Source organism: Mchenga conophoros, linkage group LG23 (genome assembly GCF_057382185.1).
Source record: "Mchenga conophoros isolate Kocher_MC1m ecotype Shallow Benthic linkage group LG23, M_conophoros_male_GT1.1, whole genome shotgun sequence".
Taxonomy (NCBI): domain Eukaryota; kingdom Metazoa; phylum Chordata; class Actinopteri; order Cichliformes; family Cichlidae; genus Mchenga; species Mchenga conophoros.
Genome location: NC_140547.1, coordinates 4336388 through 4362573, shown reverse-complemented (window position 1 = coordinate 4362573; position 26186 = coordinate 4336388). Strand labels below are relative to the sequence as shown.

The following is a 26186-nucleotide window of genomic DNA, read 5'->3' as shown; positions in this document are numbered from 1 at the left end:
GTACATATCTATCTCTATAGAGATAGATATGGATATATGCAGAGAGAGAGAGAATGAATGATTGGAACATAAAACCTCAGTGCTGTGCGCAAAGGTTAAAAAGAAAACCCCGGCAGTTAACTGCAGTGACTCTTGGGGACTCATGTAAACCCAACCTGTATGATTCCTTTCCTCACAGGAGCAACTGGTGTTCTTTCTAGCTGGTTCTGCGGAAACGCACAGTTTGATCTTATTGGTCAGCTGCATCTGTGTGCCATCTATAAAACGCACCACAGGCGCTCCGGAGCCGAGACCGTCTGAGGGCGCAGAGTAGCGCCACGGAGCGCACAGACTTACCCGAGGTGTGTGTGAGAGGTTGAGAGAGAGGGGGAAAAAAGCACACCTGTTACTGAAGAAACGAAAGCAAAGTGAAAAAAAGAGGACTGCGTCTTCCTCTGTATTGCTGTAAGTATCATAATTTTATTACATAGCACAGATATCAACATTATTGAGCTTTTCGAAGCAGACCAGAGGAAACATGCAGGCACCTGTTGAACTGTCTTTTCATTACTGAGTTTTTCTCTTAAAAAACGAGTTCATGTGATCGTTCAATGTCGAAACGTATCGAATATCTATATGCAGGAGCGTTATTAATGCATTTGGTAAAATAATTTATATTTGTGAGCTTTTCTTTTCTTGTCGTCTTCCCGGAACTGAAATTAAATTAGATTAAAGCATAAGTGCAAATTAAAAGTTTCCAGTTACATCATTAGGGAGAGTTTCTAATTCAAAGAATGCACTTTTAAATTTTGCTCATTAAAACGTGACCGTGCGATCGGAAATCGAGAAGTAAATCCTTTGTTGCTGATTTATCCGCAGACTGATTGCGTTAGTCCGTAAAGACACTCTGTTATTTAAAAACTACACAAAGACTTTATTCCATGTGTTGGAGATTTAATGTAGATGGATTTATTTTATTTTATTTTTAGTAATGCTCTGTCTTTTGTCCGTTCAAAGGATTCTCTCCTATTGTTTATAAGCCTAGAAAACCTTTTTAAAGAAGGGTTTGTCCGTATGTTCGACACTAAACAGAAAGTTAAGCTCAGGTTCAGTGTGATAACGCTATAATATTTCCTGTTTACTCAAGTCTTGTTTCTGTAAACGCCTGCGGTCCTAATCACAGACTGCGTTTCAGCGCGAAAGCACTCAGGTGATATTTTTTATCCCTCTTCTCTCCGTGGAGTGACGCTCTGATCGTTTAACCCCCCCCCCCCCCCCCCCTTCTCCCTCTCCCCGCCCACCCATGTGTGTTATTAATTGCAGACACACCTGACTGCACCTACTCCACACATCCCACTTTCCAGTGGGGACCATGTGGGTTCTGGATAAGATCCGCGGGTCGGTGGAGAGTGGTGTTCTGCGACAGGGGGAGAACGGGGACAAGAAGGGTGGCACCCCGACCTACAGCAACGTCCTCACCCCCGACAGGATCCCAGATTTTTTCATTCCTCCGAAGTTGGTGAGCTGCCCCCCAGAGCCCGAGATCCCCGCCGTAAAGCCCAAAGAAGGCCTGCACCCGTCCACTTCTGAGCACACCATCGGTAGTGGGAAGATCAGCAGTCCGAGAAGCCCACGTTTGGTAGCCAAGATTGCAGGAGACACCAAGAACTTGCTGAGAGCTGCAAACCGCCACATTATACAGATAGAGAGTGCTGATGATGTGGTGGCTGGAGACACTAACGCAGACCCCCAGTCGCAGACTGCAATGTCTCTGCCTTATGTCCCCAAGACCCAGACGTCCTACGGGTTTGCTACCTTGAAGGAAAGCCCCCACACGCGCCGTAAAGAGTCGCTGTTCCACTGCGAGCTCACCAGTCCCATCACCTCCCCAAATACGCAGAGGAAGACTCCGGGCAGAAGCAGCGACACGGGAAACCACCTGAATCCAGCTGACTTTAACACCTCTCACATGAATCCCTACCGATACTTCAGCGGCGGAGAGAGCGACACCTGCTCCTCAGCCGAGTCCTCCCCTTTCAGCTCCCCTCTGCTCTCTCGCTCCGCGTCCCTGCTCAAGATCTTCACCCATGAGACGCAGGCCAAAGTGGTGAAAGCCAAGCGGACTTTCGCGCGCCACAGCTCCCTCTCCACCGACGAGTGCAGCTCGGCCGAGCCCAGCCCCAACGTCCAGCGACGGCTCCACGTCCCCACCTATCACGGCGGCGCTGGAGCTTCGGACCACGGCCTCCATCGGGAGCACACCATCAACCTGCACAAAGGCGGGACAGTGCGGATCAGCGTCAACTACGACTCCAGCACCTCCCGCCTTCTCATCCGCGTCCTGGCGGCGGAGAGTCTGTACGACAAGCACTTCGACATGAAGAGCATCAACTGCTGCGTGTCTGTCTATCTGAACCCGGGCAAGCTGCAGAAGCAAAGGAGCAACATCATCAAGAACAGCCGCAACCCGGTCTTTAACGAGGACTTCTTCTTCGACTCCATAAGTTCGACTCAGGTGAAGAGCCTCTCCGTGAAGTTCAAGGTGGTGAATAAAGGCACCAGCCTCAAAAGGGACACCTTGCTGGGAGAGCGAGAGGTGCCTCTGGGGAAGTTGCTCTCAGGGGTTTAAAGCTCCAGGAACTGAAGGTCAAAGGGGGGCAAAGAGCGAGGATACAGATTAAGCTTAAATTAGATGTTTGCACTGGTTTCTATGTTTTATTTATTCTAACAGTGACCATAAAGACAAAGGGAGAAGACAGGGAAGGACCTCCAAGAATGAAAACCAATCCCATAAGGAACATCAGCTTTAATAAATCTAAATAAACACTAAGAGCACTAAATAACCCAGATGTAGCCGATATGTGGACACCTCAAGGATTTATCATCCCAAGCTCTGCCTAACTCCCTCTCCCATTAATGAACACTCATTAAACCAAGCTGGGCTGAACAGCAACGGTTGAATTTGACACATGAAAGGTTTTCTTTCTGGCCGGGTCTCCCAGCCAGCTCCGGTTCAAAGGTTGGAGGACACCTGTGCTTCACTGCGCTCATCTGTGCGTGCCACGGTTTTATTATTGTAATGTGGCAGAAATCCGCAGCAGCACTGGATGCGATTCCCCATCTCGCCATGTGCTGCACGGGCACAGAGATGCTTTTGTGAAACGGTGGGAGCTTTGAAGTGGCACTAGAGCCTGATGTGCAAATGACCCTTTGATCCCAGTTGCCAGAGCAGCCCACATTTACATGCCCATCAAAAAGTACAATTATAATACGATTGATCTTGTAAGAAACACTAAAGTCTATGTTATAACGATACAATTAAGGATAACTGAACGTTACAGAACATTTACAAATGTGGGGAAACGATGTCTGTAGAGTTTATAACCACCCGTGTTTAATCCTTTCCTTCAGCATCAAACATTTTAAAGAAAGCATTTGTCGCTGTCTTTTTGACACGTCATTGAACAAAACAGAGCAAAACCACCTGTATTCTTACAAGCATGCAAAATATGAAAAATAGCCTAGGTGTAAACAAATCATTTCTCATCTATTTTGATTGCAGAGCAAGATTCGGACACTATCCATGAAAAAAATCTTATGTTAGAAGCAGATTTCTTCACCTTAAAATATTCCTAAAGCTTAATTATAGACAGAAATGACTTGTTAAAATGAGATTTTTATTAGTGAGCAGTAATGTTTTTGGATTTTAATATTTTTAATAGCCTCCAGTCATGTCTGTAACCGTATGAAACACAGCTATGAGTTAATGAAAGTGGAGCAGCAAGGGAAACTGGTTGCAGTATATTTGATATACATATTTATCTGGTTGATGAAATCCTTATACTGTGATGAAATAGCGGTGTGGGCACTCCAGTTAATAACAGTCCGTCAACATGCAGTCAAGTCCAGTGTGGGCACCTTGATTAAACATCGACATCGACTCCAAGACCAGTTAGTAATTCTGAACTACAAGATAAAAACGCAGGCAAATACTCAAATGGTCTTTCCCTCATTTAAAATTTCATTCCAGGTCGCTTCACTCTTCATTGTTTACTCCAAATCTCAACAGATATGAAAAAAGGACTCATTTTAAATATAGTAGCATGTAAAGGACATTTTCTAGTTTGATTATTACAAGTGAATGTAAGGTTTACACTGGACAAAGTGCTGATTTGCTGTTTGCAGCAGGACAAGAAAGTCGAACTTTTTAACTTTTTAATTTTTAAATTTATGCAACAACACAGTACTGTCCAATAGTCACCCCTCATTTCTTTATCCTTTTAAGGAAAATGGGAAATAAGTGCAGCGATTTGTTAAAACGTGCAAACATAAGTGGAAAAACAGTATACGAGGCAAAAACTGAGAGTGTGCAATTCTAAGGAGCTTAAAAGTCAATATTTGCTATGAACACTTTATATTCATCAACACAGCCGGAACTCTCAAAGGCAAGCTTTCTGCTAATTTCTTTAAGTGGTCTTCAGGAATAGTTCTCCAGGACATTCAAAGCTCTCCTTTGGATGTTGACTGATCCCACTCTGCTTCACTAATTCTGATCTGGGCTCTGGAGAGACCAACCCATGACTGATAGTACAGCTTAATTTTCTACCCGAGTATGCTTTCACTGCGTTGTTGGTGTGTTTGGGATCACTGTCATGTAGAAAAATGAAGCTCTTGACGATCAGATGCTTTCCAGATAGTACTGTACGGTGGATTGAAACCTAGTGGTGATTTTCTGTGTTCACATTTCCATCATTTTTGACAAGATCCTAGTTAAAACGTAGCCCCGTATCCGTACATGCCCAGTAGGACAGTATGCCTTTCAACTAAAAAAGATGTGAGCAAACGATGGTTTGTGTGATCAGCCGCTAGTAACAAAGTACCAAAATATACTTATTTAAAATCGGCTCATTTCTAAATTCGTCTTTTATGTGTAGACACATAGGTCAGTGGCTTAACAGACTCTGAAAATGGTCAGGTACAAGGACTGGACTGAAGATGAGTGAAAAAGCTGCCAAAGGAAAACTGTTGCTCAAGGCCACCTTAAAAATGACACGAAAGCCTGTCTCCTTGGGAGCAAATGAATAAAGAGATGAAGGGTGGATTGAGACTTTTGCACTGTACTGTACATTTGCCTTGTTGGCAGTAGACAAACGATCATACCATTGTGCATTGTGTAACTTTATTCAATGTCTCATTTGAGCAGATTAGAAAACTTGTCACAGCAAGTACCAGCTGCACAGTGTGAACATGGCGCTGGTCTTTGCATGATGTGTGCAAGGATTAATTAAACCCTAAAGCCTTACACTGTGGGTGTACGTGAGTGTGTGTGAGTGTGTGTTTTGAGCCTGATTTCCTTTCTTTTTCCTTTTTTCGTCTAAAGTTGTTAATTTTCTATGTCGTATTTTGTAAACTGAATGCTTTGAAACGACTCTTCGATGTATGTTGGGTTTGTATTGTGTATATACACTTGTCTGTGAAATGCTAATTATGCACCAGCGAGGGAGAAGTGCTTATGACAGACATTTTCAGATATACAGTTTCATCTTTAATCAAGTCCGATGGGGAGGAAGCAGACGAGTCAGGAAAGAGATGTCGAGAGAACAACCTTGTGTGCTTTAACGGGAGCAGCCGCCCCGCCTTCTGTTGCTGTTCTCTGTCGTCCTTCTGAAGAATTAGAAGAAATTGGAAGTGATTGCAACCTCGAGTGCCCAGCAGAGGAGAGCGACTTCACAAAGAAAATAAGTCAGAGACATCAGACTGATGCAAATTACTGAGAGTTCCTCACACGTCCACCCAAAGCTTCGTTTAATTATACGAGGACCGCTCTCACCTGGTGTTTGTAGCTCACTTGTAGCACCACTATCGTTGTGCTTCATATACAGTGACTCTGTTGGTTGGATTGTTATGGCGTGAAACTCTGTGATCTGTTGCAATCCCTGCTGCATACTTGTGTGCAACATACAGTGCCTGCTTGTAGACTTTGTTGTTGTTTCTTTTACTCAAACTTCCAAATTGTTTGGTTGTCGATGTTTCTTTTGCATGCCTAAAATGTTCCAGTAGTTTCAGTACTAAATCTCAGTGGATTCTTATTGTGCTGTTGTGGCTCTCCTTGTGCTATAGGTGAGGATTTCCTGCAGACACTAATGTGTATATAAAACTGCAGCTAATATATGGAGGGTGTGTTTGAGTGTGTTCAATTTTTATAACTGTTTTCATGTGGTTTATCTTTTAATAGAGTTGAAAACAATGCCTTTAATCTGGTATTTCTGCTTGGATGGGCTGTGCTGTTCTCGGTTAATATGTCACAGGTTCATACTCTGCAAATTGTGAGATAGACCCTCATCAGTACATACATCTTGTAACTTAAATAAATTCAACCAGTTAATTATTTTTTATCACAATGAATGCAAACCAAAGTACAAACTGGGGTTTTAAAAGTTTTTCTGAAGAATATTTTACCCGAATCTTTTATTATTCACATCTGACTCGCTTCATTTTCTTGTCAGCTTTTGGATGATATTTTGAACTGAAATCGCAAGGAGTAGAGGAGTGTAAACTGACCTGGGGTCAGTCATCCAAAACAATGAACGGTGCACAAGAAAGGGGAAGAAGAGCGCGGAGCCGGGGTGGAAATGGTGGAGACGAGTGGTTTATAAGATGGTAGCGAGATCTGCTATGATGTGTGGTCTAACAAAAAGACAAGCGGCAGAGGTGGCAGAGTTGAAGATTTTCATTAGGAGTAATCAGAATGGACAGGATTAGTAATGAGTATAGCAGAGGGTTGAGCGGTTTGGACATGAGCAGAGGAGGGATAGTGGATATTGTGGACAATGGATGTTGAGTATGGAGCTGCTGGGCAGGAGGGAAAGAGGAAGATACAAAGAAGATTCGTGGATGTAGTAAAGGAGAAGCAGAAAGATGACGTGACAGAGATAAGGTGAGATGGAGGCAGATGATCTGCGATGGGGACCCCTAAAGACGGCAAGAGCTGAGGCCAACAGGACTCGAGTTATTCATCTTAACTTTGACATTCAGGGAAAATGTCAGACCACTGTTTGAATTCTTCCTTGATGTCACAACTTAGCAGTTAACCACCAGGAAAGAGCTAGCTGATGATGGAGCTTGAAAAAAACAACAGTAATAAGCTCGAACACACCATACGTACCAGATGTTACGACAGTTTACCCAGCAGCTGTCAGGGTATTAAACTACAGCATCTCTAATCGCCACTGCGCCTGTGCAGCTAACCTTTATTACATCAGCAGAGGAATTACTTTCCCATTATCCACCCTGCTGTTGTGGTGGAAATCAGTCTGTATATTTCTGCACTCAATAGCTGTTTAATTAGACACAGGCCAGAGAGGCCTGACTGATGACATTTAAAATGAGAATTGAGAAAAGTGTCAATACCTGTGTGTGTGTGTGTGTGTGTGTGTGTGTGTGTGTGTGAGAGAGAGACTGAGCTGAATATTATACTGACGCTGACTTTAGTCACACTTCTCGCTAAGATTTGCTTTAAAAATATGCTGTATATATATATTTTATTTTAAATACACTGTGTTTCTCAAGTCTTCCTGTCTTGACAGGTTCGCTCTGGAAAATGCAGCTGCAAAGTGCCGGTCCGTTACTTGATATCGAATTCCTTCATTTCTCTGGTGGAAGTTGGTTTCCATGTGCAGTTGTTGTTCTTGTTGTGTTTCTGGACCTGTGCAGGTAGAGATTTTTATACTGTGACGCTTCAGCCACTTACAGATGTTCTCCAGTTGCTGTGTTAATGGGTGTGAAAAACTTTAATTAAAAGTGAAATTCAATGAATTCTCCTTCTTATCTTGTTATTGGTTTGATGTTAATGAGTGCTCTGACTTCAGGTGATATTTGAGCATGGGCTGAGGTTCTTGATCAATAAAACCTCAACTCTAGTTACAGTAGATGTAGTAAATGTTCATACATTTGTACAGACCTTTCATTTGCAAGGTGCATGTGACTGGAAGAATGAAAGCATCCATACGGTCCTGAAGTTTTCCCTCAAAGTAAATGCTCTATAATGCAATAATGAAATAATGAAAGGCATGTGCCCAACTCTCCTGCTTTCTCAAAGTAATCCCAATTTTCCTCCTTAAAATCCCACATCCCTGATTTCAAGCCTCCGTATTTGCTCAGTTGTTGCTCTGTATGCATCTTCTTAATGATTCAGAATGAGCAATATGTGAAGGCATAGGGTATATATAGATTGAGACATTAAACCTCTTATCTCTGACGTGTTGTCTGTAATTGCAGTGTAAAAATACTGCACAATCTTTCCATCTTCATTATCCTCAGGGAGGAGTCAGTCTTGGATTTGTTTGTTTGGAGAGGAAGCACGTGGGAAACATTCGGAGACATGAGCTGTTACATACGCCGGTAATAAGTGATGCTAATGTCACATTTGTGTTCCTCTGCATGCTTAGTGGTCGCTTGTTGTGATGAACCCAAAGTGAATGAGTCAACAGACAAATCTACAGCTGCCCTCAGCTCTACAAATAGTTTTCTGTCAGTAATTTATTTATTTTTTACATTTGGTGGGATGGTTTTAGAAGTTTCTGTTCACCCCAACTGGTGAAAGTGAAGCAAAGGTTGAATCTTATGTGATGAGCGAAGTGAGAACATATCATCAAAAGTACCCTGAGAAACTGAAGGAAGAAGTCAGCGAATCTTCTGAGGACCAAGGCAACTTTCATGGTAATTAATGATGTAGAGCAGGAGTGCTCCAACCACCACACACTGCTAGATGCCATAAATAAGGAGATCTGCACTGTAACTGTTAATTCTTTCCTATAATTAAGTCAATAGTTGCAGAGACGTTTCAGCATTAACAGTAAATCAAAGTGTCTGTTACATAACTGGGGAAAAAAGCGTGCAGGTGTTATAGGTCTTTACCACAGAGCTGCAATGAAACGTTTGTACTTTAATAAACTTAAATGAATTTGTTTAGCTTCGTGTCATTTAAATAATTTGACTGACATATAACTGCTATTTCTGAGTGTTTATAAAAAATAAATAAATGCAAATTTATATTGCCTAATTTAAAAAAAAAAAAACAAAAAACGCCCAACTTGGCAACCTTATGACACAAGGCTTAGCTAATGGCTAACATTAGCCGACATGGCTTACAAACAGTGCAGGATGGAGAAAAGCCACTGAAGCATTTCTTTAGTTTAACTCCTGATAATTATGGGAGATCAGACATTATAGAAATACAACAACCTGCAAGAAGGTTACCCATCAACCTGAATAATACTGGATTAGAGCAAACCTGTTGCCTGGTAGGTCATTTATTATTCCGTCACTTGTGTTTTCTTAAAAACTCTTTTGCCATTGCATTTCTAAGGCAGGTATACAAGATGAAAGGAAAAGCCCAGAAGCACATCCGTGGCCTCAGTGGTGAAATGCTGAGGCATCTCAGTTTATTGCATGCTCTGTTTTGAGCTGTTTGCCTACCTGTCGAGGTGCCACCCTTGCTGTGTTTGTGTGAAAAGTGTAACTGGACACTGGAGGTGGCAAGCAAATATTGTCGATTGAGGTGTTTCCACCGCACAGACAGACAAATAAACTAAAGTCTGGATTATGGCAGCTATCTAAACTACTCTCTCTCTCTCTTGCCTATTCGATTTCAATTTTCTTATCACTGTTACCTTTAAATTGAGCTGTGACTAATGGTTTCTGCTTTTTATTACTGTGGTGATACTAAAACTCCTGTTCAGGTCACAAACACCAGTTTGATGTATCATTTCAAGCCTGGCTCACACATAGTTTAAAAGAAGGATGTAGCCACTGTGACATCACCCAGCAGTTAATAAAGTCCCCTGTGAATGCTTGAGCTGAGCATTATCACTGTGACCATGCTGGTGTTTTTAAGCTGGACCTGATGAGCAAGGAGCGTGTTTACGGAGGTCACCGAGCACAGGAGCTAAGGAGTGACTCCCTGCTGGTCATTAAAAGATGTAGGTTTAAGGAGCATTTTGTCTACAGCTTCATTTTTAAGATCCAGAAGCTACATTCGTCTTTTATACTTGTTATGGTTTAGACCAGGGGTAGGCAACTCCAGGCCTCGAGGGCCAGTGTCCCTGCAGGTTTTAGATGTCTCCTTGAACCAACACAGCTGATTTAAATGGCTAAATTAGCTCATCAACATGTCTTGAAGTTCTCCAGAGGCCTGGTAACAAACTAATCATGTGATTCAGGTGTGTTGATCCAAGGTGAGATCTAAAACCTGCAGGACACTGGCCCACGAGGCCTGGAATTGCCCACCCCTGGTTTAGACCAACTGAGAGCCTTCAAAAACCAAAGTTTTCTACTTAGTTCTTTATGTTAATATGGTTAAAAGAAAATCTCCATAGTCTCCCATATGAAAATGCATTAAAATACTTTTTTTATAGCCCAGTACAAAAGTCTTAACCAACAGATTTGGCCTTGGCCATCTGTGAATTTGTTTTTTTACCTAAATCATCCACCTGGATAATCACAGGTGTCCTCACAAAGGCAGTTGGAGCCGATTAGTGTGCGCTGGCCTCATCTGCTGCTTCGAGTCACCGAACTAAACCTCCTCGCTGTGTTTGTGCTGTCAGCGCCTTTTGGAACATTTGAATGGATTCTCGGAATAATATTATATCCTGCTGTACGGTGCAGATAATCCCAGATGTTTGTAGTTTGGTTTTGGTGTGTGAAATTCTAAAATTGCCTTTATGTTTACTTAGCGCGAATTAGCACATGTGTGTCTGTCTATTGCACCCATATGGTTTATAAATTCAGTTTGCTAATGAAGCCTGCTGATAAATTAGCACCCTTTTATCCATATAAGCCAACTTCAGACCTCAAAAACAAACATGGTGATTTCCAAAAAGTCTAAAATAAGTGGGTGATCGCATAGTGGCTACGCCCGCCTTTTATACTGTTTAATTAATGGTCGATCCCTTCATGCATGTATCAGTGGAGCGGTACGTCTCGGTGGTCACAGGTCTGATTTTTAGCATCTCTCCTTTCGGCTCTAGAACATCTGCTCATGATTTAAGGAGAGATTCACAGAAGCCACAGCACACCAAGCTAACATACACATATCCACTCATGTAAGCTGGTGTCAGAGTGACTGATGGAGAATCACAAGTGTAAGCACTTTCTGTATCCTCTCCTCCACCACCTCATTCAGAAATTGAGTTAGCGCAAACAGCTCTGCCAGCTATGATTGCACATTTCCACTATTTATTATTCAGAAATCCACACAAGCAGCAGACTCACACTAACCCTTCCTTTCTCCTTATTATTCCCATCCTTTCTCTAATTCTTCGCACGTGCACACGCAAAAATACGATTAGGTTTCTCTTGGCCAGCTGCACACGAGGTGGTACCAACGCATTCACCCGCTCACAGTGAGGGGAAAGAAAATGTTTTCCAATATGCTTCATCTGCCATCATTCGTTTCCATCGTCTGCCCAATGTCTCTCCCAGCTTGTAAATTGATTTATAATGCTGTCCTCTCCTGAATAAGGGTGGAGGTGGGTGGGGGTATGATGGCGGAGACACAGTGCAGGCTAAAGGTCTGGTATTGGGTGCAAGGTTCAGGGTGTGACATGGCGTCAGAAATGAGAACCTACGCTTGCTGGGGCAAATTTGATTGGGGCAATTTTCATCTCTGGCTTTCTTCGCTGGAAGGAGGAAAGGGTTAGGGCTGTTATTGGCTTTGAGATTACTATGGCAACCACAGAGGAGAGCCCTCTTTGAGTGAAGGAATGAAATGGGTGGGTGTGTGTGTGTGTGTGGGGGGGATTTTAGTATTTCTGTTTTTCATTTCCACATTAAAATGAAATATTTAGTGAAGTCTTAAATTTGCGCCTGTCTGGCTACTTTTGTGTAGTTTCTGTATCTGGAAGGGGCGCATGATGTGCGATTACACTTCTATACCCAAATATCGATTTCCTGTCAGTTCAAAGGATATATCAAACTAAATACTGGATTCGAGCACTGTGGGGTCACCAAAGCTTTTTGAATCTTTTTGTTTGTGCTTTAGTACATACATTATTCTTTTTAGTGGACGGTTTGGCATCATTTGCTGTTTCCAATGCTTTTGGCCTTTTTCTGTTGTTGTGTCAAAACAAAGCTGTTAGTTTTTTGGCATTTAAACAGATTAAAGGTTATTCATGTTTGGTCACTTTTTAAAAAATGATTATAATTGTGTCATTCTAGTATAAAAATCAAATAGCAGAATTTCTTTTGCAATAAATTTCCCCACAAGTCACTGTGACCTGTTTGCACAATGTTGTAGTTTAAGTGCCAAACAACATGAAACCGTGTTCCTTGAGCTTCTGTGCGCTGAACGCTTTGTTAGAGCAATGTCGACAGCAGTGGGTCAGGCGCCCTTTTCTTCATCTTTTTAACATGTTAACATGATAACACACAGTTTCTGCAGATTTATGACTCCACAGCAGTGATGTAAATCTCCAGTTCCACGACCACATCCCAAAAGTGCTGCGTCGGATGGAGGTCTGGTGACTGTGGAGGCCGTTTGAGTAGTGAACTCATCGTGCAAAAAGCCAGTTTGATCCTCAGGTAGAGCGTAGCATTTAAACGAAGCTCAGTTTGTACTAAGAGGCCCAAAGTTTCCCCCACACCATCACACCACCAGCAGCCTGAACCTTTGATACAAGGCAGGATGGATCCGTGTTTTCATGTTGTTTACTTGGTCTGACTAATATCACGGGTCCATCAGTAAACCGTGTCTCATCTGCTTCTCCATATTTTATCTTCAGTTTCTGTCACCCTGTCAGGTTACAGCTGAATAATTACATTTAAAAATCGAGTGTAAAATTAGGATTACAGCTTTATCTAATGAACTGACGAGCACAGACAGAATAAGGAAATCTTATACTGTGAATGACAGAGCGGACTGAAATGACTCTTTTCTCCACGCCACTATTTTTTTTAAAAGATAAACGCGCACACATTCATATTCCTCGCTCCATTAGATTAAATGGAGGCTCTGCTTTTTATGTACCTGTTGCCATGGTGGATCGTGGTATTGGAGCTCTACCGATGATGGCTTTAACTCGAGCTGACGGTGTTCAGAGTTGATTGAACTAACTTCGGTCAGCCTTCTTGGAAATTCAGACTGGCTCATCTCAGCACTCGGACTTTATGGTTAGAGTTTGTTGAACCTCTTCTCTGTCTGGTCTGTGTTTTCCCAGCATCCCTCGTGCTCCTCGTTTTTGTCACGGATCCCTGTTTTGTGTTCCTCCTTGTGGTTTGTCATATATGGACTTTTGAACGAGCCACAATTAAAAAGGATCATTAATTTCTTCTGCCAATGACTTCTCATGATGTCCAACAGTTAAACAGGTTTTTGGAAGATTTTCCCATTTAGTGATGAGCCTGAATGCATGGCCTTCACCTCTGGACACTGCGACGACTATGCTTGTCTCTTCCAGGTGAATTACAAAAAAAAGTATCATGAGAACAACATGCTATCCTTGGTTTCTGCAGATGCTTGTGTGCAGATAAAATAACTTTTCGTTTGGATTCAGTTTCCACATGTACAGTAGGGTTTCGGTGGAGATTCAGATTACTGCACAAGCCTACAAAAGTTACAAGCAACATAAACTAAAGGCCACAGATCCAGTGCTGTTAGGTAACACAAAAGCACCGTCCTGTAAGTACTGCTTCTTTTACTGTTAGACTTGATTTCAGGCTACACTTTTGTTTAATTTAAATTTAGTTTCATTGTTTTATGCTGTGCAAAAGAAAACAGCATTTTTTATGTCTCAGCGCTTGTTTGCAAGTCTTTTTGCAGGCTGTCGAGTTGTCATCAACTGCCCCACTCTTCCTGTTTCTGCTCTGTTAGAATTATGACAAAACTATGAGAAAAACTACTGTGACCATATGCACAAATATGTGCAGAATGTATTAAGGGCTCTCACACTGCTTTGTGCCCTTTTATCTGACAAGGGAGGGGTCTGTTAGGAGGAATGACTGGTTAACTGGATGGATAGATGGAGCATCGAGAAGGTCTTTGACTTCCTGGGTGCAGCAGTCTAAGCAGAGATGCTTACACCTCCTGGTTCTCATTCTGGGAGTGCAAAATCAGTAACCTTAAATAAAGGCTGTAATTTTTGATCTCGTAATCAAGACCGACTGCTCTACACACTTTGCTCCAAAATGTCCTTTATGTCTGATATTGAATGTACAACGTAAAGGACAAATATTTATCAGCCACTCTGTTGTGTGTCGCTGTGTGGCAGGCAGAGTGTGAACCCAAATGCAGAGCATGGAAAACAGACCTTTTACCTTTAGCTTTAATGCTGGCACACTCAGGGGAAATAAAATACAAAAATGACCTGTGTCATGGAGCCAAAAAAAACAAAACAAATCATAATCTAAGAAAAGACATGGAAGGAGGAAGCACACAGGCAGAAGAGGGACGTGATAGAGAAGAAGGGGAGACACAGCTGGTGATGAGGCTAAGGAATAACAGGTGGGAAACACGACAGGAACAAATGAGGGACAAGGAGACAGAGCGAGTAAAAGTGAACATCACACACCCACGACAAGAAACTTTGCAAAATAAAACAGGAAACACAGCATTTTTACCTTTCGTCTTGTTTTCTGACTTTAGCAGGACCTGTGGATTTTTTTCAAATGAATTTTATTAATCAAGTTACACTTCTTACTTATTGATATAATTAATAAAAGTGCTTATAGTAGCACTTAAATGGGGCGTTTTTGGCTGCTGTGTTTATTTAAATCTCAGTGTGGTGGTGAGCCGTTTGTGAAATACAGCCAGCCAAGGACAAGAACACTTGTTTTTCCTGTACTTCTCACATGACAGGAACCCGTGAATTGTGATGGATGATGAGTCGATTGAGCTGCTACGTCATCGTCGTTCTGGTTTGGAAAAACAAAAGTCAAAAACGACTTCCCACATGTGTAATTACAGCAATCTTACCATAGAAAAACATTATATTGCTCCTGTGATTTTCTGCAGAATGTCAATCCTGTTAACATCATTTCCCCCAAGTTTCTGTATGGTTACCCATTACTGTATCCTATTTTAAAATGTTCTGAGTACAATTTAATTCTCACTTCCAGTAAAATGCCCAGTTATTAGTCTGTTATTTTTTAAAAAAAAGCTTCTTTTTAGACCACGTGCCAGTGAAAAGCTATTAGGATCTTTCTGTTATGTAAGTCATCATGCTGTAAAACTGCATCATAAATCGCAGCCTTTATCAGGTCTTACTTATTGTTGCCGTGATTCTCTTAAAACTTTACCCTGATTGGCCTGTGAATGAGCAAACTGTTGGCTACTGTATGCACAATAAATCTGGCCTTAACGTTGCTCCTTTATCGTCTCTTTAACCGGCACAAAGTCTTGGAAGCAAACAAGCAGCTAATCAAGACAAAGCAGACTTTTATTACAGATCCACCAACACTACTGTAGGTGGATCTGTAATAAAAGTCTGCTTTGTCTTGATTAGCTGCTTGTTTATAGGTGTGTGTGTGTGTGTGTGTGTGTGTGTTTGTGTGCACATTTTTTCTTTATTTATCCTTTATTGATTCAAACTAGATTTAAAAGTGGCAGCCAATGAGAACAGGTCTCTAAAAACTAACTCAACAAACTTGGTTGAAGCAGTTATATCGCTCTCAGGGCAAACACGGCACCGCAGATCGACAGATCTTGGTGATGTTTCCATGTTTTCCACAGACTCCAGTCAGACTGTCTCATACGAAGCAAGAAATATTGTTCATATCATCACAATAAAGAAAACAAATGCATGCGTCTTTTTTTGGATGTGTACCATCATCATCTGGCTGGTCTCTCTCTCAGAGATATGGACATAGGTCATTCGAGGAGCTCAGAGTAGAACAGCTACTTCTCCCCCTAAGGATGAAAGAAACCGGTTGAGAGGATTCGGGCATCTGACAAAGATGGGCGTCTCCTGGGTGATCGGGCCAGACTTAGGTCACGCTGGAGATATTACATGTCGTGGCTGTCCCTGGATAAGCTGGAGGAGGTAGACGGGTAGAGGAAGGTCTGGGCTTCTCTGCTTAGAAAATGGATCAATCAATTTGATAGACAGACCCACTCCAAATACACAGACAAGTATTATTAAAGCCTTTGTTTCTCAGTTCAGACAACACTGCATGCATTTAAAGTCTGAACTACTTACTTGCATTGTGAGCTTATTTGTCTGGACAGGTGTGGTGGAACTGGTTACTGAACCAGTTAAGCAAAGTAAAATAATAAATAGAGACAAGCGCAAGCACTTCATTTAACCTTACTAGATATTTGCTTATTCTTTTCTTGATTGATTTGTTTTTTATTGAATTTTATTCTATTTAATAAAAGGATAATATAAAACACTTCATCTACGCAAACCAACTGTTGATAGAAAATCAAAGGTATCCAAATGGTATTGAAAATGAGTCAGGTGACTCTGTGTTTATGTTGTGTTTTTTTATTGTTCTGTGATCTAGTGGTTTTTCATGGTTTCCTTAGTTATTCTTTAGTACTTTAGAGATTTTCCAGTCCTTAGGTTTTGTCACTCTGCCTACCTTGTGTTCCTTGCGTCCTGGCTTCCATGTTCGTGTATTTCCTGTTTTATTTTGACAGTCCCCTGCGTCAGTGTATTCTGTTTTGCTTCCTCACTGTCTCGTCTCGTCTGATTATGTTCAGCTGTGTTCCCTGCCTGTGTGTATTTTCCTCTGTTCCTTGTCAGTTCGTCTGCGTTTCCTCTGTGTTTCCATGTCTCAGCTTCCTCGTTCCTGGTTTTTGCATGTTTTCTATGTTTCTCATGTTGTTTTGGTTAGCTTCTCCCAGTTTAGGTTTCGTTAGTGTTTTTCAGTTCCTCCCTTCATTCATTGCTTTGAAGTATTTGCCGCCAAATAAAGGCTCATTTTCAGTTTAAACATTCTCCTCCATCTATTTGTCTGCGCTTGGGTCCAGACTCTCACGTCTCCAACCGTGACAGAAGAAGCCAGGGTGAGGTTACCGCTGTGACATTGTTCCATCTCATTTTGGAACTGTTATTCAATCAAAGCTGGATAAAAAGAAGCTTCTCATTCTGCCATGTTTTATCAGTTCAATTATAATAATTCAGTAACAATAAAAGCTAGGAGCAAGGACCAGTACAGGTACTGGTGCTGACAGGTGCTGCTAATCAAATGCACTCGATTAACTCGATCATCAGCAAGCGTGACCTCTTTAACGGCAGAGGTTTTGGCAGTTTGACCAAAAAAGCTTGGCTGAAATGTGGTCATGCAGCACAATGAGCCCGAGCAAGCTAGCAATTCTACAACACTGGCTGAAAAGTAAAAGAATGAATGTATTTCAAGGACTCGGACAAATAACCCAACCCAATAATGTCAGAGACTGATGACTTCTAGTTATTTCTGCTAAAGGTGGTTCTACAAGCTAGTCATGCAACTGATAAAAGATTATAGCCTGTCTATAAAGTGTGAAAATAACCATAATTTTTCAGATGGCTACAACCAATAAAACCCAGAATCACAAAGAGTCATGTGATCTTCGTTCACTCCAATGGACCATGTCTTTTTATAGCAATGACTGATCATGCAGACTCGCAATAGCTCCAAAAGTTATTCAATTAAATTCAATTTTATTTATATAGCGCCAAATTACAACAAAAGTCGCCTCAAGGCGCTTCATAGATACAGAGAAAAACCCAACAATCATATGACCCCCTATGAGCAAGCACTTTGGTGACAGTGGGAAGGAAAAACTCTTTTAACAGGACCATTCTTAATTTCGTTGTTCTCATGACAATGACAATAAAGTTTCTGATTCTGATTCTGAAACCTCCAAGAGAACCAGGCTCAGGGAGGGGCGGGGCCATCTGCTGCGATTGGTTGGGGTGAGAGAAGGAAGACAGGATAAAGACATGCTGTGGAAGAGAGACACAGATTGATAACAAGTTTGATTCAATGCAGAGAGGTCTATTAACACATAGTGAGTGAGAAAGGTGACTGGAAAGGAAAAACTCAATGCATCATGGGAATCCCATGACGTTATCAACGTCATATTATTTGGTAGAGATATAGCAGCTCAGTTTGCTCTGTTCTGTTTTACCAGGTAAGTTTAAACCTGAGCACTGGTTCAGTTCAGGCCTTTGTCAACTGACTGTTGAAAACGTGAGAAAGCACACGGAGGGGAAGGTGTCATAAGTGTATAAAGTCAAAGGCAGGCTGTCCACGAAGGGTGTTTGTGCTTCATTTATCAGCCAGCAGCATTAGTGATCAGCTGCTGCTCCTTTGTCGGCGTGGCCCCCGCTGACCCTGCCGGCGAGCACGCTCTGAACCGAACCAATGAGATCGGGTAAGCCTGATCCAAAAGCGCTGTGGCTCAGCAGCCGTGAACTCAAGAGGCACTTTAGCTGTACACTCTGTTAGGGTGAAAACTGGAGACAATGTGCTGTCAAACCAAACCTACCATGTCACTGTTTCCATGGCAACACGGGGAGTGTTTGTCACAGGTGAGAGGGAACTGAAGATTGTTTTTTTAAAAAAAAAAAAAAAAAGAACAAGAGAAAACCCATCATACGGTCAGTGTGAGTGATTAGTTTGTAGTAGCAGGTTTTGCATCTGGTATCTATAAAGAAAATAAAAGAATAAATCAGTGTTTTTATTAATAATTCTTAAAATGGAAAATGTCCAATGCAAGTTTCAAAAAATCTAAATATTCACATTTGAGAAGCTGGAGACGGAATTTTTAATGTTGTTTAGGTTTCGTAAAATGATGAAACTTAATAAGGTGCATGTGTGAAATCTGACGACTGAGGGCTACAACTTTTAAGAAAGCGCAATCAGTATTCCTGCATCCATCCCACTCCTGTATTTACCAACATCGCTGTGGGGATAAAAGTGGCGCAGTGATGAAAAACAATGTTTGCATTTATCTTCCTTTATTTGTCATAAAAGACAGGAAATGCCCACCTCTTTGACAGCCAGTATTGATTTTTATTAAGGGAACAAAACGGCCGAAGCTTCCCCTTTCACTAAGAAAACACAATGAACTGGATGGAAGGAAATGAAGGCAGTTACATTAAATAGTCATCAACACCCTGGAGACAAGGCGAGGGCTATTTTCCTCCTTAATCTCTCATCATATTAGGGTGATATCAAGGGGAGTGCTGTAGCATTTGTTCTCTCACAAAGCAGCACATTATTCACCTCTTCCTGACGCGATGTCCTTATAAACAAAAGCACACTACACAGTTTCATCTCTGCAACTCTTGTTCCCTCAACCTTTTACGATGCGTCCTCTTCTAAACCTCTATTTCTTCTCACCGTGTAGAACGACAGCTTTCCGATTAACACTTTGAGGCCGGTCTGTAAGCTGTGGGCATGTCCGCACAAGCTGAGATATAAGAGGCTCCTTTTGCGCATTTGATTGCACAGAATATTCAAAGACAAAAGCTGCTGCACAGACAAAATTGTGCAATCCAGATAAAAAGTAGCTTTTGTTTTTTTAAATTGTGTGATAGAGTCCATCTGCTTTTCAAATCTGATGTAAAAGCTGTTTTTGGAGTCCAAATGTTCCTTCAGATTGCAAAAGTGAACACTGTGGCAGCGCTGAGGGTTTAGCTTTTCTCTCTGGGTGTTTAATAAAAAGCATTCCTTCTAGGGGTCCATGGAGGTTTTGTAGGGTTGCTGAAGTCAGTACAGTTGATATATAATGACCTGCCAACCTGTGATTTACTGCAGAGTGAATGTTGGGCAAACACAGCCTAGAAAAGTTTACCTTTGGATATGCTCACTTCTTACAAGTCACTGAATTTCACTGACCTTCCATGGCACGGTCACCACATTACTCTTTATCTTTTCCTGTGTAAATATCCTTTAACCATCAAAGTACATATTAAAAAGCTTTAATTCTAAGCTGATAAAACAGTCGCGTCGAGGCAGGAAACTTAAACACTGGAGTAAAAGTAATAATGGATTGGATTTATATAGCGCTTTTCAAGGCACCCAAAGCGCTTTACAATGCCACTATTCATTCACTCTCACATTCACACACTGGTGGAGGCAAGCTACGGTTGTAGCCACAGCTACCCTGGGGCAGACTGACAGAAGCGAGGCTGCCATATCGCGCCATCGGCCCCTCTGGCCAACACCAGTAGACAAGTAGGGTAAAGTGTCTTGCCCAAGGACACAACGACCAGGACAGAGAGCCCAGGGATCGAACCGGCGACCTTCCGGTTACAGATGCGATTCCCAACCCCTTGAGCCACGGTTGCCCCATGTAGACAAACTTAAGTATTCACGATAATGAAAAAAAGCCAGATAGCGAAGGCATGTAGGACACACAGTGGAAATGATGATTGGAAGGGAAATGCACAGAACAATATCAGGGTCACACCACCTACCTCTGTGTGTGTGTGTGATGGTCACCCTGCTGAACTGCTGCAGCAGGCCTTTGTGTGGTGTCTGCATAGATGATGCTGCTGCAGTGATGCTACAGTTAGAGAAAGTGGAAGCAGAAGGAAAAATGCTGCCCTTTACTGTGAATGGAAATGGATAACATATTACTCCATTGGTATATAGATAACAGATCAGTTTTCTTTGTGGAAAAATCTACAGGTCTATACAGACTCTCAGCTTCATCGCCTGTTTAATTGGCTGTCTGCTTTCAACGGGACACCAGCTCTGTAACTGATTACTCTAAAGATATTACATGTGCACAGTATTCTCGAAAAAAAAAAAATTAAACAATACTGTGCAAAGGTTTCAAGCCACTCCTCAACTGTTTCTAGTTTACTCAGAAAACGGGAAAGAAAAAGTTTGTATATTTAAAACGAACTTAAAAGTCAATGAATTGAACTTTGAACTCTCTTAAGCTTTCTTATAATTTCTTAAAGCAGTCTTTGGGAAAGTTCTCCAGGCTTCTTGAGCAACAGTAAAAGTTGAGTGACTTTTGTTTTGTTCCCAATCCACGCCTGTTAGTGTTCCTGTCATGAACTCAAGGTTCAAAATGGACCAAAATGCAGACACCATCACACGTAAAATAACTATTTACAAGAAAGTTTATTTTGATAACAGAAAATGCTTAACAGGTTGAGAGTCAGGTTAATAAGGGCCACGGGGAATCAACTACTGGAGCGGGGGAAGGATTGTCCAAACAAACTGGGTCACTGGAGTGGTCACAGCGAGAGACAGAGGAACCTGAGGGATTCTGAAACAGACGGAGAGGGAGTTACTGCAGGAGACATTTACTGGTGAGTGATTATCCAGGTCCAGGTTTACAAGCTCTGAGGAGGGGAGGTTCCAGGGAATTTCCAAAGAGTCCGAGGTTTAATGGAAGGCTGACGGGCAGGCAAGCAGGCAGGGAGATGAAACAGATATCCAGGTGAGTTAAAACCGTGGAAGCAACCACCTCTGAACACAGGGAAACACAGAGAAAGACAACTAGAAAGAGTTTCAGGAGGTCAGCCTAGTTACTGGCAAGGGAAAGGAGGTTGCACAGGTTTAAGAAGCTCTCCTGCTGATTGCTTGGAGATGAAGTGCAGGTGAGGTGCTGGAGGTCCCATGCAAAAAGGGAAGGACCAGCTGCCATAGGTGGAAAACCTCCCAGACACTCCCACAGACCATGGTAGTGAGTTTGTGTCACAGTCCCTCTGTCCTCACCGGTTGACTCATGCGTGTCTGTATGTGTGGGGTTTGGTTTTAGTGCAGAAGCAGGACTCTGCCTCCAAACTTGTTGTTGCCACTTCTCAGACCTTCAGTCCTTGCTGAATCATTGAATTGCTGCAGTTGGTAAAGTCCAGCTTCTATCTTTGTGATGTCACTGCTCACCAGCCTTTTCGCTGTGTACAGATCCTCCAGGAGAAGCATGCGCTGGAGAGCAGTGAGCTGTTTTGTGTCTGTCGAATCAAATGGATCTGTGGAAAACCCTGCCTCGAGGGGACGGTCACTACTGTTGGTCATATTGTGTTGTACATTTCACAGTAAATAAACACAATCAACTGTGACTTTTGGAGTCTTACCCTGAGCGTCTCTAGACCTGTGATCCCTGACAGTTTAGGATGACTGAAGCCACTGCCAGTCAGACAATTTCCACAAAATATGGTCGATTAAAAACCGAATGGTACCATCAATTTGGCGTTTCATCAAGTCTGACAAGATTCCCAGCAGCACTGGCCCCAAACTGGTGACAGAGCCTCCAGCTTATTTTACAGATGGCTGTTGTATCTTTCTCCTGACTTCCTCCGTGTAAATTTTAACTCATTACTTGATCCCATTGCCACTGATTTTCAGTCCAGTTGTAATTTGCCATACCCCAGCCTTTTCTCCCAGTTTCCCCAGTGTGAGGGTGCTGGGAAGCATCTCGCTCACTAAGGTGAAGCACACACCTGCAATGTCTAACAGGAAGTTTTGGTTTTGTTATGTTTTTGTTTTGAAGTCCTCTCTCTCTTTTGAGGTCAACTTCCTGAAGGTCTAATTCATGGAGTTCACCCATGATTACAGGCTAATGATGTTCACCTGAAAGGAGTTCCCTAATTATCCACTGTTAGTGGGGTAAACCATCAGATGAGGGCTGAGGGTGGGAGTGGGGTGAATCTTTAGTTTGATTTAGTTAGTTTGTGTATTATTTAACTGGGGTTTGTTTGTAGTCAGATGTATGTGAGGTGTGTTAAAATGACTGTAGTGTTTGACTGTATATGTTTATTTGTAGCTGGAGTGTGTTGGGGGAAATTGTTTAAATTTTATTGGTGGTGGTATGACCGGTGCCTATTTAAGGAGGAGGGATCTTGGGGGGCTGGGTTGTTTGTGTTTTGATGTGTTGCTGCTGAGAGTGTGAAACCGTGTGTACCTGTAAGAGAAATATAATCAGAGCTCTGAAAAACGACTGAGGGCTCGTGTAGTTATTTTTTGCCGTCTGGTCCCCTTCACGTTACCTTGCGACCGCTACACCCTCCTTAAGAACGACTCCTTGACAGGCAACCCTTCTGTGAGATTATTTCAGATGATGCTTCAGTGAACAGCAGATGGTGCTTTTCTTTTATACTTGAATGATTCACAGGTCAGTCTTAAGTAGTGTAAGAAACAAAAAATGAAAATGTTCAGGTGCAAAGACTGGACTTAAAATGAGTGAAAAAGCAGCCAATGTCCAAAGAAAAAGAGCTCCAGAAAGCCTGGAAAACAAAAAAAGAAAGAAAGGAGTGGCTCAAAACTTTTGCACAGCACTCTATAAGCATTTCTTTTCTATTTTATTTTTCTTGAAACCACTAGATTGTGACAGTAAAATTCAAACTGTGCCCAACCCAGAAACATCTATCGACTACTGCAAGCACACTTCAAATCTCTCCAAACGTCTGCTGCACACAAATAAAACAAGAGGAGATGTGGCGATAAAAGCTCTTCACACAGGACTACTCTTATCTGGGAATCTCTAGTAATTTATCAGGTTTTCTGCAGTCTTAATCCCATGCCATCACGCCGTGCCTGTAATTTGTGAAGTTAACATTTCACCACAAACCTGTCATATTTTGCAAAAAACACAGAAGTACTGTGACGATAATGTGATAATGACAATGAGCACCTTCAACCTTTTTTGGTTTTGTGTTCTCCACCTCCTCCTTCTTTCTCCTTTCTGGAATGAGGCAGGAAAGACGCAGACATCAGGTTGTAATAATACTCCTGTGCAAACATTACACAAAGGAGGTGACCTTAAAGTAAAAACAGGAATTGGAAGAGCAAACCGTAGTGCTCTGGAACTTGTGTAGGCTTCTATTTAATTCACAAGGCATCCAGAACGGTTAAAATTTCATACTAAACCAAACACCTGCAGACTGAATACATGTGCAGTTACACTCCCAGATGTAACAATATGCAGATATGCAGGAGGCCTATTACTGAGACGGAGCACAGAGGGGAAGTAGAAATGCTATAAAAGACTGCAGACTATTGAGTGATGAAAGAAAGGGATGGTGTTTTGAGATGAAGTGCAGAAATGCCACGAGTGAAACCTGAATTCCTTTGAAGGTGTGGGCATTGATCTGCCATCAGCAGGTTTTTAAGCTGCCCGTTCTGAGACTCTTAGCGCTCGCAGTTATGTTGATCTACTCTTCATGGCCTGAGTAAACATCCAGGGGAGTTAGGCAGCTGAGAGGCTTTAGTGTTCTTTCAAGAACAAATCTTAATGGTTTATTTGCCATCCAGAATGCACTTTAAGATCCGTCTTTTAACAGACAGCCTCGATTTCCTGTTCTGGAGAAATCAGCGGCAGGTTGCCCGTGCTGCCGTGAACATTGTTTGCTGTCCAGATTAATCAGTTCTGATAAGAGGAAAAGAATAAAATGATGTGTGTGTGTGTGTGTGTGTGTGTGTGTGTGTGTGTGTGTGTGTTTTACGGATTAGGCGGCATACCTTGAAGTTGCCATGGTGACTGGCAGGCAGCAGACACCTGTGAATTAACATTAGTGCTGCAGCACCAGGATCTTAATTAGAGACGCAGGGAAGGAGCAGGATGGCCGTGCGATTCAGAGCGTTATCCGGGCGCTTTATCAGCGCGCTGCTTCCATAAAATCAAAGAGAATTAGCTTTCAAATGAACAGGTGTCAGGCACTGGAAGAGAGGGATGAGTGAGGACAGGTTTTTGCATTTACAAAAAAAAATAATCAATTTAAGCGTAATCTGGTCCTCGGGACATTTTATGGAGAGGAGCTTCTGAATCAGAACTGGAGTTGTGATCAAAACCGCTACAGGAACTGAGTAAATGGCATTTTTTTGACGCGGTAATTTTGCACCTTGCAGGAAAAAACCAGGCATGGAACAAGAGAAGCTCGTCTTTGTCAGGGTCGGGGTCTATGACCCAGCGCTTTCATTTGGTTTTTGATCTCTTTTGTTATAATTTGAAGATAATGTTAAGTTCTAGGTTCATTATTTAGTTGCCTCAAGTTTAATCTATTTATGTTTCACTTACGTCTTCTGGTTAGTCTCATGTATTTCTGTCTGTAAATTCAGGTTGTCAGGTTTGTATTGTCATGTCTGCGTCTTATGTTTCCTGTTTTATTTTGAAAGTCTGTGTCCTATGTCAGTGTAGTCGGCTTTGCTTCCTCTTGTCTCCTTATATCAAGCTTAAACGTGCTGCTGTTGTTTAGCACGACACCCGCTGGTTTCTTCTTTCTGGTGCAAAGTGGGCGAAAAGCCGATCAGCTGATCATTGATCAGTTTCATGATTGAAGTAGCAACAGGAGAGGGAGGGGGGAGGATGAGAGGAGAAGAGGCAGCTGTGCAGCAAAGACAGGATAACTCCAGCTTTGTGTCTTTTTCCATTCTAGCTGAAGTACGTAACAAACTGTGTTCCTTCTCACCTCAATACAAAACGCGTAATATTTTCTCTGAATGAGGGACAATTCCGTTTTTTAAGGAGCAGTTGGCAACTCTACTATCTCATTGTTCATGCCGTTACAAAAAACCATACAGGAGTTTCCCCACCGGAAGTAGCATATGCTAAGGCGCACATGGTTTTTTGTAAAAACCCACCAAGTAATTTTAATTGCCTAAACCTATATATTTAAATGTATAATAGGAAAATGCCCATTAAGTGTCCAAACATTAGAATTTAGTTTCATGCTTTACATGTGGGTGAATGTTTTGTGTTTCATCCGCCACAACTTCATCACGTGTCTACCCCTACAAGCCAAGCTATGACATCACAACAGTGTTATTGGTCTGTAGCAATGAGGGTGCTGGAGGGGTATGAATATAGTGATGTAGAGGAAAACCAACATGGGGATATCAGGCGCACCATTTCAGTGCGGTGCTTGCAGGGTGTGTAATTTTCTTGTTAAAATAATAATTATCTACTCTGTCTATTTCCCCTGAACCTGGTCTCCATTTGTTTTTTGATTATGATAATTCACTTTCAGATGCTTTAATAATGCCTCATGTAATTGACTTGAATCCTGAGTAATTTGTGAGTCATGTCACGAGGAGCTTGTTTATCCGTTTACTTCACAGTCGTTGATTCGTTTGTCGACCGCGCAGCTTCAGAGAAACATGGAGAAAAAACCAAAAACTATAGCGTCTCTTGTTTCGGTGTTATTTTTAACTACATTCGATATAAACGACTCATCTCACCCTTGATTAAATTGTTTTTGTTACTGTTAGTATTTGATTGAACTTTATGACCTTTCTGTCAGGTGGAGTTGACAGAGCATGACATC

At 42.0% G+C, this 26186-nt stretch overlaps 1 protein-coding gene across 1 annotated transcript; it reads left to right on the top strand.

Moving 5' to 3' along the window:
* The first annotated feature begins 153 nt into the window (after positions 1-153).
* Positions 154-6841, top strand: LOC146546437 (C2 calcium-dependent domain-containing protein 4C). Its single transcript, XM_085265532.1, has 2 exons — positions 154-444; positions 1303-6841. The coding sequence occupies exon 2, from the start codon at positions 1352-1354 to the stop codon at positions 2606-2608; it is 1257 nt and encodes a 418-aa protein (XP_085121658.1). The 5' UTR covers positions 154-444; positions 1303-1351; the 3' UTR covers positions 2609-6841.
* Positions 6842-26186: the final 19345 nt, after the last annotated feature.

Bases quoted from the DNA above. Each gene is read 5' to 3' on its own strand.
- LOC146546437 (XM_085265532.1), top strand. From the start codon at position 1,352: ATGTGGGTTCTGGATAAGATCCGCGGGTCGGTGGAGAGTGGTGTTCTG.